This window comes from Oryzias latipes, chromosome 21 (assembly GCF_002234675.1).
Source record: "Oryzias latipes chromosome 21, ASM223467v1".
In the NCBI taxonomy this organism is placed as follows: Eukaryota; Metazoa; Chordata; class Actinopteri; order Beloniformes; family Adrianichthyidae; genus Oryzias; species Oryzias latipes.
In genome coordinates, this window is record NC_019879.2 from 21,190,821 (window position 1) to 21,207,468 (window position 16,648).

Below are 16,648 nucleotides of genomic sequence, written 5' to 3' on the forward strand. Positions count from 1 at the left end.
GATTGACACACCAACAACAGTTTTCAATTAATAAAAAACATAATTTCTTCCTGTCTCTAAGGACCAGGACAAGTTGATTGCCTTTCGCCTGCATAGTTTGAACACTTCTACGTGCTCTGCAAGTGTGCACAGTGTGCACAGCTGCACTTTCAATTGTACCCACAGACATACACACATACAGACACGCAAAGTAAGAATTTACACTTCCCTGTATGATTTGCTCGCACTCGAGAGATAAAACTTTACATGTTGCTCCCAATTAGCACAGCAGTGACCGTGCACTGTCTCTTGTGCTCGGCTTCCCGTCTGAAGAGGATCTATTTATGTGAAGACTCATGAGCACGTGAGAATTGAGGCGAAAGAGAGGAGATATGGACTGTGTGTGATGGGTGTGTGTGTCTGTATGTGTGTCTGCGATATGATGGCGCAGTGAAAGAAAGAGATATAGTGAAAAGAGAATCCAAATGGCTTAAGTGTTCATTCTGAGTGGAGAGACAGGTCCTATTAACGTTTAACAGCATTTATGCAACTTGGTGCCGAGGTTATGATGCAAATGAGGAGGAATTAAAACTGGCCAGAGGTTTGTCATTGATGGATTGCAGTCTGGCAGTGCTCGCACTTCCTAGTGTCCATCAGAAGCGATTACTGTGTAATTAAACCTTATTTCTGGACTCTCTAGTGCATAATTACTTTGTGAATGTAACCATCATCTAAAAGCGACAAAAATGCTTTGCCATTAGTCTAGCAGTCAGTTTCATGGGCTTGTGTCAGATACAGCCATCAGACAGAGCAAAAGAACTGTCACTTTTAATAACAGGCAAAAAATTAAATGAAACAGTATGCTTATTACAGAAAAATTAGGCTTTCAAGAGTCCTTTCTGTTATTTGCATAATTTATCCCCCTCCTCCAGCACCACACAAAACCGGCACTGCAAGCTCCTCATATTTAAATAGATTGCACATTTAGGGCTACTTAAGGAAAATTATCAGTTTGCATATTTTAATTGTTATGAAGGAAGTGATGTTAGAGAGGTCTGCGGCTCATCCTCTTGAGCCACGCCGCTTCGGAGCTGTCTGATTCGGCAGCTCGCTGCTGCAGCTCCACAGATAACCCCCGAGTTCACACACATCCACTTCAGTTTCATCAGAATGCAAATGAAGCTCAGAACACTGGGACACGTGGATCTTTGATATTTACAAAATAGCCACTAATAACTGGAGAGTAATTCGTTTGACTCAACTTTATTTGTCTCCTTGTTGATGTTTTTTTTCCACTTTTGCTCAAATGGCCCTTGTGAAGAGAATCATGGAATGCAAGATGAGTGTGTTTGAGAAATTTCAGACCCTGATAATATAATAAAAAGGATGTTGTGCTGCGGCAGAGAGCAAAATGTTGAATGTGCATTTATATGAGCAGCTGAATGAGAATTCAGTTTTTTCTTGACTTTTTTGAAAAGAAACATCTATTTATTTGTAGTATATTTACACGATGGAGTTTGATAAACATTCTTACCTTTGATCATAGCAATTTAGTCCTTATAAGGTTCTGTTTTGATCTTATACAGTTAAAAAAATTATCCTTCTATGTTAAATCACATGCAATCACAATCTTCATTTAAAACTGCCACATAAAACCTCTTATGTCAAGTTTTCTGGGCTTAGTGTAAGTCATTTGGATCTGAAATAACTCATACATGACATTATGCAAGTGTATTTTCCAAGAGCCCATATTACGGATCAATGAAACATATTCGCTTTTATAAAAATCTGTTCCTACTTACAAAGAATGCTCCATCTGTTCTCATTAATGCTAATTGTACAGAAACTTCCCACGCAAGTACCTCCTACAACTCAATGATTTAATGAAAGTGAATTTGTCAGTATTGCTGTTAAAGTGAAAAAAAGCTCAAAACTATGGAAAACAATTCTATTCCATTCCATCATTTTACTGTTATGTTTTTTCAACAACATAGTAGTAAGGATAAAAAAACAAGGCATTTTGAAAAGCAAACCGCCTTTATTCAGTATTTCAATAACCTTTGAAATGATAATACAAAGAAAACTGACTGTACTGTAAATATGGCAATACATACACACATATAAACATGTATGTGGTGCATTTTTGTATGTTTGCTGTAAACCAATAGCAAATGTACAATACATACAGCTATGTGCAAGTTGGATTTCTGTACATGTCTAAGCAGAGTAAAAATTCTAAATACTCATAACAAAAGGTTTGTCCCTCATACTTGACTGTTGAATTGTAATCGCACAAATTACATAGAATTACAACAATGCACAGAGGTTTAAAGCAGTTCCACTTTTTCTCCAAGGAAAATACTTTTTTATCAAAGACCTTGAAGAGATTGCAGTTTGTCATTGTAAATAAACCGTAGATCGGGTTGTGCAGGTTAACTTCATCTTTAGCCTCAAGGTGCCTTTTTCCTTCTGTTCTTTGACAGTATAAAATCAGCCTCCTTTGTAGATTCCTCAGACTTAAGCAGAATCTTTTTTTCCCTATGTCACCGCTTTAATAAAAAAATAATAAATAAAGAAAAAAAAAACTAACTTCAAGGAATCCATAAATGAATGACATTCAAAATGACAAAAAACATTAACAACAGTACATATGAAGCAATGAGGTAGAAATGGTCATAAAGTTCAGCAGATTTTCAAAACTGGAATGGAATCCATATTTCGACCGTAAGAGTAATTACATAAATACAGCAAAAAAAGAAAAAAGAGATGTAAATTTCTAACTTGGTGCCACTGTGAAAACTGGTATGCTTATAAATAAAAGCTTTGGGTCTTATCAAGTTATTATAACTTATAGCCTCTAAAATATCAACAATTGTCTTGATGGGTGTGAAACAGTTTTGGCCGTACGTCTTCCTACGCTCCAGTTGTTGTGACAGTTAAAACAATCATAAAAATGTAACTCCACTTATGTCTGAAAGACAGACGGGAACAACACAGAGTACATGACAAGACTTTCTGTTGTCTAGGAGACAATTAGTACTGCTTCGTTTGAGCGTTCCTATATTCGCATATATAAAACTCTGCTGAATCTGTCCTTATCAATGCAACTTAGGACTTCAAACACCCCCTTAAAAATAGAAAAAAAAGGAAATGTGTTGTGAACTTGTGTTGTAGTGGGACAAAAGGCAGTTTGACTCTCTGCCATGTTTACGCTTTTTTTTAGACCTCAACTACAAAGAAATACCATGTTTAGTGTCGCAACAATGACAGTGTGGATCTGTTAAGAATAGAGGTCTTGTTTCTCTTAAATTTCACACAAACTATCAGGAAAAAAACTATAACTTCCACTGACGATGGAAAAAACCTTCAAGGAAAACTGTGTGGTTTATGGCAGAGCACTGAAACTCACAAATTCTATTAAATCCTGTTTATCACTTAAAAAAAGGGATTTACTTTGGTTTCAGGAAAAATCCAAAATACCAAAATGCAATTCTTTTGAGAAAACCTTCTACAAATAATGTGTTTCAGTTAAAAACAAAGACAAAGGATCACTCATATAATTTTTAATAAAAATGCAACTGTAGCAAAGATGGAATCTTTTTTCATATATTAATTTTTTTGCTTGAATAATCTAATTTAGTTTTCCATTCTGAGTACTGTTACCCAACAATGTTCAGATAATCTACTTTAGAATAATGATCAACTCATTTAATGTGAGTTGTGTGTATGTTTTTAAGATCATCCTTTAAATCCTGCATAATTTAAAAGCCTGACAAAGTACGTCTGTTGATGAGGCTAACTGCTTTTCTTAATGCAGCGAGATGCTGTGCTTCTGATTCTGATGCCTACCGATGAAAACCATGAGATGACGAGGTGATGGCAAATCAGACGGCAGGGATCATGATAATGATTATATGCCTGAAGGTAAAATAAGTAAAACCTTCAGCAAAATACTGCATAAAAATACCTTAAACCTGAGCACCTCTGCAGTTCTTTTCCTTAATACCCGCAGTGCTACCTTTCTCGTTTTCTTTTCTGCTTTATGGTTTTTACTTTTTTTCCTGATCTCATTAAACTAGCGCTTCATGTCGTTTATTTTTCTTGTAAGGGAGTCTACAGTAAATAGAGCTGCTCAAATTGAAGAATCACCATAAATGTAATATCAGCAAATTTGTGGATGCTTCACGATGCTTCCCGAAAAAAAAAAAAGAAAGAAAATCTGTATCAGAAAGACCTTTAATTTTGCTTTTCACATCACAGACTCAGCTGTCTAAAACAAACATGATGCAACTGTGGATGTACCAGTGGGTTGATAAAGACCAAATTAGCTAAAGGCAATGGATGGATTACACGATGAAAAAAAAAGTGTTATCAAAAGGCAAAGCTGATAGATGTTTCACACAGGAAATTGCGGTTTGGGAATTTCATAGGTTTTACTCATCAGTAAAGCAGAGGTGCTGTCTCTTTGCTGCCTTTTTTGAATTTGTTTTTAGAGATAAACACTGAGGTAGAAAATGAAATTAGGCTGTACATAATCCTAATGATAAAACAGCAGCAGAAGATAGTGCCAAAAGAAAACAAACAAAAAAAAAGCTTAGGGCATTTTTCCTTCTCAACCCAAAAGGTTTGTATTTTGAATTTCTCTCAGTGCTGCCCCAAACTGCCCTTGAACAGCCGTATCTCTCAAAACAAGGGACTAAACAGATATTTTTTCCAGCTAACAGAAAAAAAATGTTAAAGCAAAAATGCATGTGGGAGTATAACCAAAATCCCACAGTGGCTGTCAGTTTTCTATAAAACAAACTCAAACGACATGAAATCCTCATCAGAAAAATCTCACAAATAATCAACCATTACCTTCATACATTCACTTTAAGAGCCTTCACACTTTGAGCCTTTTGAGGTATTAAAGACTTGTGTGTTTTGATACTTAAACTTCAAATGCAAGCCCACTTGCGTACAAGCTCTTGAGGTACTATACATTCCTGAGTTTTTATAAAGATAGCAAAAGAAAGAAAAAACATTTTAATTACCTTCCATAATATATATTTATTTTTTTACCAAAATGCTTTTTGTTTTTTAACTCAAACTGAACTGAAAAAAAAGGAAAATTAGTACTTGTTCTCAGTTACAGGGAAAAGCTACAACACGACCAACTCCAACATGTTTTCTACGGAACAGATCTGACTGTTTCAACACAAGTGTGTCAGTGTTCTTGTAATTAAATGATTACGCACACATGAAACCAGTGCGAGGCGATGGAGCCCAACTGAAATGATGCCAATAGATTTAATTTAGCTCAAATTAACCACAACGGTTCACAGAGAGCACATAACAGACACAGCTGAAAAAACACTCTTCCAATGAAAAACAACTTTTTTATGTCACACTGTAAAGCTTTTTTTTTCTATTAGCACATGCCACAAATGAAAACTGTGTGAAGATAAGGGAAAAACAAAACGCTTAAACAGCACCATGTCAGGCACTTGACAGCAACTAAATCTCAAGATTAGCAGTATATTGATATATGTATAAATATCATATATATATTTATGTACAAAAAAATGAGAGCATCTTTTTTTTATTCATTGAGCATTTTAATTTAACTTTAGGAGTTTAGACCGTTTTCACCATCTGGCTGAAGCCTGCAGGAGGATTTTCTATTCTCTATTTCAGGTTAACGTATTTGAATGCTCATAGTTCATTGAAATTGTGTTTGATGGTTTTCTTTCATTGACTGCAACCAAACATTTTATTCCACTCGTTGTACATGTCAAGTTCTTTTTGTGATATGCTTGGCTGGAATTTGCAAAATACATTGTCAAAATCTTGGTATGAGACCGGCCTCATCTGACTTGGGTGGATGCCTGACAGCTCGGCACCAGGCATGCCGTGGAGAGGACCAATCAGAGCCTCCTGACACAGCTGAGCCACATCTAGTCCTGAAAGTCCCTCTGTCCTCTGAACCAGCAGTGACATTTCTTTGTCACTAAGACAATAGTTGTGCTGTGAGAGAAACTGACTGATTATTTGATGGCGTGCCGTTCCATCAGGCAACGGGATGAGTAATCGCTTTGTAAAGTACCTCCGCAGGGAGTCGGGGATCTTTTCTGGATTACTGGTGGAGCAGACCACAAGAACTTGGTCCTCAGCTGAGGTAAGAATACTGTCAAGTTGTATCAGGAGCTCAGACTTCAGGTGATTCACTGGGCTGTCTTCGCTGAGCTGAGCTGAAAGCAGCAGATCCACATCACTGATGAAAACTACTGCTGGCTGACGACACCGAGCTACAAGGAACGCAGCCTGGATGATCTTGTCCCCTTCTCCCAGCCACTTGGTCACCAGCGTGGAGCTGCTTAGTCTGAAAAAAGCAGCTCCCAGGTGGGTGGCCATGCAGCGTGCCAACAGTGATCTCCCCGTTCCCTGAGGACCAAACAAGAGGAGGCTGCGGGGTATTGATGCTAGTCCACTAAACATATCAGGCCTTAAAATCGGCCACAGTATTTCCTCCTTAATAGCTGCTTTGGCCATTTCAAGACCTGCAATGTCACTCCAGTCCACAGCAGAGCCTTGCTGAAGGATTTCTGTTGTCACCATCTCCACCAAATTTGAGTCACTGTTTTTTAGCTGTTCTTCTGCAGCATGAATAGACGAGGTAGCTGAACCAATGTCAGGCCCTGTTATGGAGTGGGACAGATGCTGTCTGTGCTCTTCAGTTTGCTCACTCATAATAGGAGATCCAAATTTGCTGTACGGCTCACCAGTTCTGAGTTCCCCCACTGAGCTTTTGGTTGATCCATAGGATGGAGGACTTAGTGCTCTGCCAGAGTGCAAATTAAACTTCCTTTGCTGATCAGAGGACATCTGGGGTTTAGTGGACTTAAAAGCTAAAGAAGATGCATTGGGATTTCTTTCAAAACCACTGCCCCTGCTTGAGTCTGATATGCTGCTGTCTGCTACTCTGTACATCGGGCTCTGCGAGGAGCGGGGCTGGTTGTAGTTAAAATTTTCATAGCCTGGGTCCATGTCCCCATGTCCGCTCATGTAGAAAGCCTTTCGCTTTAAGGAGTTGGATGTGCTGCTGTTCAAAGGTGTTGGTGCAATTGGTGTCTGGTTGTGCGACTGATAGGTGTAGCTGGGCAGCGTGGTAGGGGGTATTGGTGTAGGAGCTGCGATACCGGATGGCAAGTATGCAGAAGGCGGAGGTGCTCCCCCAGAACTGTAACCAGGGCCCACGGCAGTCTGTGAAGCATACCCTGTTGGAGGGTAACTGTAGTTGGGAATGTTTGGAGAGCCGGCATTGTAGCTCGGCACTAAAGTAGGTGGAGGAAGTGGAGGGGGTGGTTGCAACAGTCCGGCACTATGTAAAGGAGAAGGGTGTGGGGAGGGGAGGCCTGGGGTATTCTGGCCACTATAGCTAGAGTGCAGGTAGGAGCCGTTGTAGCTGGCAGTATATTCCTGAGAGGGGATGCCCGAGTGGAGGGTGGTGGCTGGGTGGCTCCCACAGTTACTGCTGGAGTAGCTAGGCTCGGACAAGCTGCTGGCCAACCCTGGGGAGCTGCCTATGCTAGCCGAGACATCTGCTGGGGGTAGGGCTGCTGTCATTCCAGCTTTGCTCACAGGTATAACATCTGGAGCACAGTTCATTGGGTAAATCCCCTCCTGCCATGACTCATTCTCCGACTTTCGTCCATTCATGAGTCCACTGGTGCTGTCAGAGTACGAGCACAGCAGACCTCTTTCATTTGGGCCTTCTAGGATCCCGGAGTACTTCTCTGCATATTTCTTGAGCAGATTGGAGGCAGTCAATGCAGAGATGTCATCGTTTGCCCACGCATACTGGTATGTTCGCTGTAAGTGCCCCCGGTAGGCCTCCACTTTGTGTGCTGGAGAGCGGGTAGTGGATGAGATGTCAAAGTGCTGCTCTGCCCATTGTGTGTGCTCGGGGGTCCACTGCATCTTTAGACCTAGATATCCAGAGAAAAATAAGTATTATTAAGATGATTCATAATGATTTAAAATGAAATGTTTTTGCATGTTTTTATATAACAAAAAGAAGAAAAAAAATTAAGCAAACAACAAAATAAATACATATTTCTGTGCTTGCTTAGGTGAAGACAAGATGAAAATGAAAAAAGAAAATATGTAAAACTCCTGTAAGCAGTGGTTTGGATGTGTTGCAATAACTGGACACACATTAAGGCCAGTTTGAAAATGCAGGCTCTAGCACCTATAGTAACCATGGCGTAATCCACAAACAACAGCGCAGAAAGACACAGGCACTGCTGGTCAGTCTATAATTCAACACTCATCTGAGGCATTTCTCAGACAGTTTCAAATCTGCTTGGAGGAGAGCAGCAAAGCAATCTTCCTTGGCAGCGCACTGTTGCTTTCATCACACAAAGCCCTCAGCCCAGCATGAATTACATCCACATCGAGTCTGCCTACTGCTTCCCCGTCACAAGAGTGAGGAAAAAAGAACATGGCTCACTTCTGTTTTTCTTTGCAGCCTCTCTCAGCCTCTCCATGCAGCCGTAAGGGGTTTGAATGACAAAAGTAATCAAGTTAAATCCTAAAGTCCATCTATAAATAAAAGCTTTTCCTCGAGCTGTCATCTTTTACTCTGGGGTTATTAGAGAAGATCTCATAAACATTCAGAACTAAGCATAAAAAACTATAAAACAGGTTTAGTGTACATTTTTTGTGCATCTTTTAGCAACACTAATTTGACCAAACGAGATGCATCAAACATATAATTTTACACCTGTTAAATAAAGTTTTTGGCCTAATAAGTTCTGGCACGGCATTGTTTACATTTGAGCAGGTCTAAGCCCATATCACAATTTAAACAAAAGCAGCTACTGTCCGGGGCGATTACACATCCAGCGTTTGTCTTCAGCTTTTCTTCTGCCTCTGTTTCAGCCATTACCAACCTGCCACCCGAGACACCAGCAGCTAATTAGCAGGATGATGCTTCACTAATTGTGCTAATTTACATGGTTTTAGTCAAAGCGATCAATGCTATAGCTTGCGTAGTTGTCAACTGTCCAGGCTAATGATTAAAAAAAAAAAAAAAAAAAAGGAAAAACCTGAGTAAAAAAAAATGAAGGTACGGACATTGGATGAACAAAAGCAGTTGGAACTGGTGGGGGTGAAAATAAAATAAATATTATATTTTGTGTGAACTGTGTTTTTTAAAGCCATGTAAACAGGTTTTGCTCTAGAAGTGGGAGATTTCCTGTGCCAAATTTGCACAAAACAACAACAACTAAAATCTTCCTATACTCAAAACACGGCCTGGGAAACAGCAACTGGCTTTTGAATATCTGCCAAGAATCAGAGCCATTACTGAGAGTGGAAGAAGCTGGATTATTGCTTTTGTAAAAAAAAATAAAAATGAAGAGCTCCTTAACACTCAAGACCCAGTTAGTCAATGACATACATTGTACACAGATAACAATGAGAGATTGTACTCTTACTGCAATGTGCCATTTAGGACATTCAAAGAAAAGCTTGTAAAGAGTGCTTAAATTCACTGAAGTGATGACAATGCAGCACAGTCTCAAAACTCTTCATAAAGTAAGAACATGCTTCATATTGGAAATGCATCCAATCACAATACATTTTTTGTTGAAATCTGTAGATGTAAAAAAATATATAACCTACGCATTTCTAAAACTTGCAAAATTGTATCTAAAGTTTCTATTTAAACTCATTTTCAAAGCTTATATAAACTTTACAAGAATGAGATTTCATTTAGTGATTAGTGGTGATTTTCCCATCTTAAGAAGCAGTATAATAGTAAACAGATGGAGTCAAATGCACAAAACGCCCAAATTAAAGTACACCAAACAAAAGCTTGCACTGGATTATCACCATGATCTGATACTTTAGTTTTGCGCTACAAACCCGCTCTTTAAACTTAAAAAACAACACTCACATCTTCATTTATCTGTCTTTTCTAATGGTATAATTACAGAGGATTCTAGAAGAGGAATGTTTTCAGATGCCCTCAGGATATGAGCTCAAATTCCACTGATGGGCCAACAATAAAAAAGGCCTCTGTTCTAGTTTTGTTTGTCAATTCATAGGTTTAAATAAGCCCCCGGGGTATATTTCAAACTGAGCTGTCCAAAAGAGGGGGGCTTTTCTTTCAGAATCTCTGCAATTTTAAATTTCCTGTCTAATTGAAGGATGTTTATCCAAATGATTCTTTGCTAGATCAAAAACAAAAACGTATTACTCTCAAAAATAAGCTTCTTAACTAGAAAAGGTGTTGGGCCATTGATGTAATTATTGTAATTTAACGTCAATTTTTAAAGGAGAGAAAAAAAAAGGATTTGACATGCGATGTTACGGTGGTGTTATTCTGCCACGCGATGTTTTAATTTCTGGTTCAGTGATCACCATCGATGAAACACAGATGCTGACCTTTTTGGAAACCATTAATCTGGTAGCCTGGGATGTTTTTAAGCAAGCAAGAGTGGGGCCTCCACTCTGTCCATCCAATTTCCTAGTGCGTAAATTGGACCACCGCTTGCACAATTCTCTATTCATTACAGTGCTGCTGAAAGGAAACAGAGGTGGCGGAGTGGTTTTCTTTCCCCTTTTCGGAGCATGTGTGTTTGAGGGAGGAAGCGAGAGATGGAGTCGATGTAAAAAAATAAATAAATAAAACTCTTGTAGGAGGTCCCCAAAGCAAAAAACAGTCGGACTTTCTTTCTCCCCTTACTTATTTATATTTTTGTTTGAGGGGGATGGAAAAGTGGGTGGATAAAACTGGGGGAGGGAAGGGAAAGCTGTCGTAATTGAAACGCGGCCTAATCAGACTCATTTCCATCTTAACCAATTTGCACCACCAAAGATGCTTATTAGGTAACTGTGTTTAATAAGCCGCTCCTTAGAAAACTAACTATAATGAGCTCTTTAAAGTCAGACTTGAGCGTGATTACACACTGAAAGTGTTTTGCAAAGCTGCAACAGACTGCTACATTTAACCATGCACAATGTCATAATTAAACACTTTCCACCACACAATAGTCCCAGCTGAGGCAGTGGGCATACTGAAAAGTATTTACAATTACTGATCATTACAACCCTGGGATTTCCATCGCTAGACGTAAACATAATTATGAGAGTATTTGCTTTTATTCTGCACACACAGAGCTCTTTACTTGACAGGCGTGCAAATATACCCGACAGACAGTAATTATGCATATAAATAAAAACAAGGCTGTATTCGTGTCCAAATTCATCCGGATAAATGAGGGAGTGTGCTGAGAGATCTTTTTTTTTTTTTTTTACTAGTAATTACCAGTAAGTCTCATATGAAGTTAGAACTCTTTTTATAGCTTCATGTGGTTTGAAGTCCAAGCTTTGATTTTAGGAAGCCGTTTAAATTTTTAGAAAAAAACAACAAAAAAAGCTGTCGTAATCAGTGTCTTTTTCCAGAGTTACTGTGATGTCTGTCAGGGTTACTGAGACGACAAATTACCAAATGTGTCAGTATGATCACAATCAGACAAACTTGTCTGTTTAGCAATGGAAGATGACGAATGTACACTTGAAGTGAGTTCACAGTAGTTTACCTGTCAGGCTAGCAAAAGACCTATAATCACAATATTTTCCTCACAAGAAGAAGTGAGCAATTGCAGCAGAACGAGAGTCACTTCAGCTACAAGTTGGACATCAAAGCAGATCTTTAATGCTACGTTCACATCGGGCTCAGAGACATGCATTCAAGCGGCCACTTTCAGTAAAAAGTCCAAGTAAATTTGCGTAAATGGACGTATCTGGTTTCCACAGTCAACACTCTCGTGTTCATGCATTGCTATGCGCATTTTTGAGTCTGTTTACGGGCTCTACTATAATACGTGCCACCACTGAACATGTGTTGAAAGTTAAACCAGTTGAAGATTGACCAATCAGGGAGTAAGATTTGGTAAGGACGTATGGATCCTTTTAATTCATGAAATTACCAACCATTAGAAAATTGATCATAGAGGAGAAATTAATAATTGCGGTTGTGCCGGCTGGAATTATATACCAATTCTTTTGTATATTGAAATAGAGCTATTAAGGAATTTGAGCTGCTTTCTCATTTTGCACCAAGCCTCTTCGAGAACATCTGTTAAAAGTGCATTCAAGAACCACAGCATATTATTGAACGTGCACCACATGCCCGATGCGTGTATGCTACCTGCACACAATTTATATGAATAGGATTACATGATAATATTATTACTCTTCAGCAACAAAACATACAAAAGGTTTAAATTTTTGTGGAAAATGTTTTAACCAATTACATGGGATACATTTTAATAACATCTTATTTAGAAATGTTTTTTTAACCAAACGACTAGAATAAATGAGCTTTGATTGGATACAGATAGAAATATGATTTTGGTTAAGGTCCTCAAATCAGCCAGGCTATTCAAAGTAATATACTATGGCTAATTTAAGTACTTTAACACTGCACTGTCATGTTTTACTTAGGACGCTTTACTTAGGAGCAGATTCATTTTAAACGGGTGGAAAACGCCAAAAATACCCGCACCTTGGTTCGATTCACACTTGATCGGAAAAAAAACAAACAAAAGAAGACGCTTTTAAGCATTGTGCTATTACCACAGCTGCTCATTTGGAAGAAGACTTTCCCAAAATAAGGTCTGACAAGTTTGGGAAAAAAAGCACTTTTTTCTGTTCCTGAATTCAAAGCCAACCTTCACAACCAAATGTTGACATTTCTCAAATGACCACAGGAGGATAGTTTCAGAAGGGGGTAATTCCACATTCATTTTTGTCTTACAAAGTCCAACTTGACACTAAAAATAAACATTGCAGTATTTTAATGACCACGTTCCTAAAAGCTCAAATTTGTGCATTGTTGGAAGTTTGTTTAATTCATTTATAGATGTTATACACGCCAACTTGTTCTTCTCAGAGCGTACCGTTGATGTCACTGCACATGAATAATTTCAGTGGCTTATGATATCGGGAAATATAATAATATAATAATTGTCATTTTGGACTTTTTAGTTTTATTTGTCCGTTTGGTTTGGGCCTGCTTGTGTTTTTTTTTTTTTACTCTTCTGTTTGCAGGTACTCATTCAAACTGCCTTCACAACAGAATGTAGGGTTAGCTATCGTCTAAGTCAATGTGTATGTTGTGTACCTCTGGAAATGTCTGCTTTTATAAGCATACATTTTTTCACTAATAGTTAGTTTTAAATTCAATTAAAAAAAATTCTTATTTAGTTCCTATAACCTCTGCTGGAAATTCCATTGTGGTTCCCCACATGGTGGGCCTGCTTCTTACTCTGTTGCAGCTGGAAAAAGAACAAGAACAATACGTAATCGCTAAGCCAACAACATCAATTTGTTGATTTGTGGGAGCTTTTACTTTGAAATAACAAGATGACTGTAAGTCATATGTGTGGGAACAACCTGTCAGCAACAGAAAACAAAAAAGGATTTAGATTTAAATGTATAAAAACGATACATTTTTTTTAATATTACACTTAAAACTTGAGAAGAATAAAAACTATCCTTGTTTCCTCACTTTCCTGACTTAAAATTCCACATTTTTTTAGATACACAATCACAAATGTTTGTTGTGTAGATCACAGGGACACAGCTCTGTGCATTTAGCCCGTAAGTTGTGGCTGAGACGACCTGCTGAATTTCATCTCCGATCAGGAGAGGACTGTGACTGAAGTGACTTTGTCAGAGTCAGGTTATTGGTGTCGGTCAAACCGACAAACGCATTTGAAAACTGCCCATCTGAATGGGATCTGTTTTTCTTTTCAGGCTGATTGATTCGATGTGTCAACAGACAGTCAAAAAGGTGCTTGTAATGAAGTGCCAGATGAGTGTATACAGCTTCAAAGACAGTCACTCTCTCACTGGGAACAGTTGAATTTAAAGCTTTTTACCAAAAACATGAGAAAATAAAAGCTGTAAAAATGTATTTTTACTAATACCAATTTTTTTTTAACTAAAATATATTTGTACCTTTTTTAGATCTTCCAGTTGTATTCTACAGTTCATTTTCATGTTTAATAATGAAATAATTATTAAGCAAACCACACAAAAATAAAAAGATTTTTGGGAAACTTTTTTGGTATTTCTCACCAAATCTGACAGCTCCAACTGAGCGGCATGTGTGGAATGTCAAGGTTGTCCCCCATGCTAAGGTTAATGGTTTGAAGCATTTAATTAAAGTTGTATTTTATTCACAGCTTAGCACCTTTGAGCGATTTCAAGTTCCAATTTTGTTTTTCAACTTTGCAAAAAAAATAGAAATCAGAGCATGAGGATTTAATTATCAAGCTTACTTCTTCAGCTCAGCTACAATCGTTCAGCCACATTCCAGTATATGTGCAGTAAAATATGTCGCAGACATAGCACACATAAAGTAGCTGCCAACATAATTTTTTTTTTATAAGTAACTTTTAGTCTGAAATGTCAAGTGGTCACTTCTTGTCTATTTATGTTTACTACCGGAGCCAAAGCTATGTCAAAAGACTGCAGGCAGCAGCTGCAGCAGGCAGTGTATGTGCAACACAGCGATCAGAAGCAAAGACGTGGAGAAATGTTGACAAAAAATTGTAGAATTAAAAGTCATAATGGGAATGAATTTGTAAAATCAGCATGAAAGAATATCTCTTCATTTTTGAGAAACAAGACAAAAAACAAAAAAAACAAATCTGTCTCTATGTTTTATAATTTGTTGAAAGGCTTCAGTGAGTTTGGGAGATATGGTTGACATTGAGGGAGAACTTAAGAGTCAATGAGAGCATAAAGTGGACTCTGCCAAGGAGAAAGAGAATTTTGAGGACAATGTGTAATTTCTTTAGTAAATTCATACCATGTATTTTTGAAGGGCAAACAAAAACAACCACACTTTATTATAAACTTGTTGGAAAACGCAAGCTTGATCATTGTGACCATGCTCTGCAAAACTGACCCCTACTATTTTTTGTTGTTGATTTTTTTATTTTTTTTTAACCACTGCAGCTTCCCTGCTTCTATCTTTTTTGTTGAAATTTCAGTTTGGAAAAAAACAATGCAAGGAAATTGTGAACAGTGACCTAAAATTCCTAAACTTTGAACCAATTAAAATCATGTCTGGAAAAAGGCATCTGTAATTTTATTTCTTGAGGAAAAAAAATCCCCAAATTTGCCAAAAACTTTGTGGTATGAAAATGTGCTTTAGATATCCTGATGCTGAGGAGATTTTAGTGATTGACGGAAAATGAAGATATTGTCTCTGGTAGGTGGTTGATTACTTTCCTGTTGAAATAGTTTGGTCTTTTTATTTATGTTAATAACGACGTGTTTAGTAATCTTACCTTGAATCCTGGTCTTTCAACACATCCTCTACTTTTTGTTTTTGTAACTTTAAGTGTTAGCTACTGTTAACTGATAAAGATGTAGTACTAAAAAAATTATTTAGTTAGTTTTAAAAATATTTGCGATTTACGCTATGTGTTAGTTTTTATTTATTTTTACACAATTTATTTTACAAAATACAATTTATTGTACACAATCAAATTTATTTTGGTCTCATTAACCTTTGAGCCATGTTTTAAAAAAATATTTCATATGTTTTTGCAATTCCTTCTAGATGTTGGGGAATTTGATAATGCTTGATTCTAAAAAATAAATAATTTTCACATCCACCGTAATCATTTTTTAAAATATGTTTCTAATTATGTTTTCATAAGATTTAATCAGTTGTCAAATATTTGCCTTTCACTATAATCTATTGTATTAGCAAAACCTAACTGCTACACATCCTTAAGACATAAAAAGTGTCATTTATTATAATTATACAGTCCTTTTCAATATTTTTAAGGGATTACTTTGAAGTTCTACTAACTGAAGTTTAAGAATACTTCTTGATGGTCACATTTTTCGAATATAGAACCACATCTTTTCTTCTGTATCACCATAAAATAAATTTACTGTTATGTTTCAATTTAAATAATTATAAAAAAATAGATTTTTTTCTATTTCGAATTTAACATTTAACAAAGTTGTTACTTTCACTAAGCCGGGCATAATGTTCAGGATCTATATCGAGATGGTAGCTTCTGCCAAAATTAATGATGTTGCTATAAACCCATAAAGAAAGTCCATGACCTTATGAAAAAGTTTTTATTAAGAATTTTAGGCAACTTTGAATTGATGTTTGATGATTGATGTAAGAACAGTTAACAAAAGCTACATATGTATCTTCTTACCAATCAAAGCTAATTCAATTTTGAATTTTTGGCAGATTTGATCTGAACTCTTTTTTATATTTCCTTTTATTTTTAAAAACACAGAATTGTTCCCCCCTGCCTGCACTTTTTCAAACATAAATTCACATTTTCAAACATAGATAAAAAATCAATAAAACTAAATATCCCTACAATTACTACTCAAATATAAAAAAAGCATTTTTAAAAGCGAAAAACATTAAAAACAAAAGCATGCCTATTACTTTGAAGCAAAAAACAAACAAGTGCAACTTGTGCATTTTGCTAAACACATGAACACATTCATTTGCATTTGATGTCCTTTTTTTCTTCTTCTCGCAAACTTTTGACCATTTAGCTCTTAAAAAAATGACAGTTTTCCGGGCCAGATGTATTTCTCATGCTACATCTCAGTAATCCAGTAA

The 16,648-nt window shown here is 37.1% G+C and overlaps 1 protein-coding gene across 3 annotated transcripts in view; it reads right to left on the reverse strand.

The window, feature by feature from the left end:
* Positions 1 to 1,997: 1,997 nt before the first annotated feature.
* The window catches only part of fign (fidgetin, microtubule severing factor), a 31,577-nt gene continuing 16,926 nt past the window's right edge, over positions 1,998 to 16,648 (reverse strand). For all 3 annotated transcript variants that reach the window (XM_011489739.3, XM_004081733.4, XM_020713008.2), the window contains one exon: positions 1,998 to 7,946. In XM_011489739.3, the coding sequence (XP_011488041.1) occupies positions 5,710 to 7,938 (2,229 nt within the window). In that variant the 5' untranslated portion in view covers positions 7,939 to 7,946 and the 3' untranslated portion in view covers positions 1,998 to 5,709. The remainder of the gene's footprint in view (positions 7,947 to 16,648) is intronic.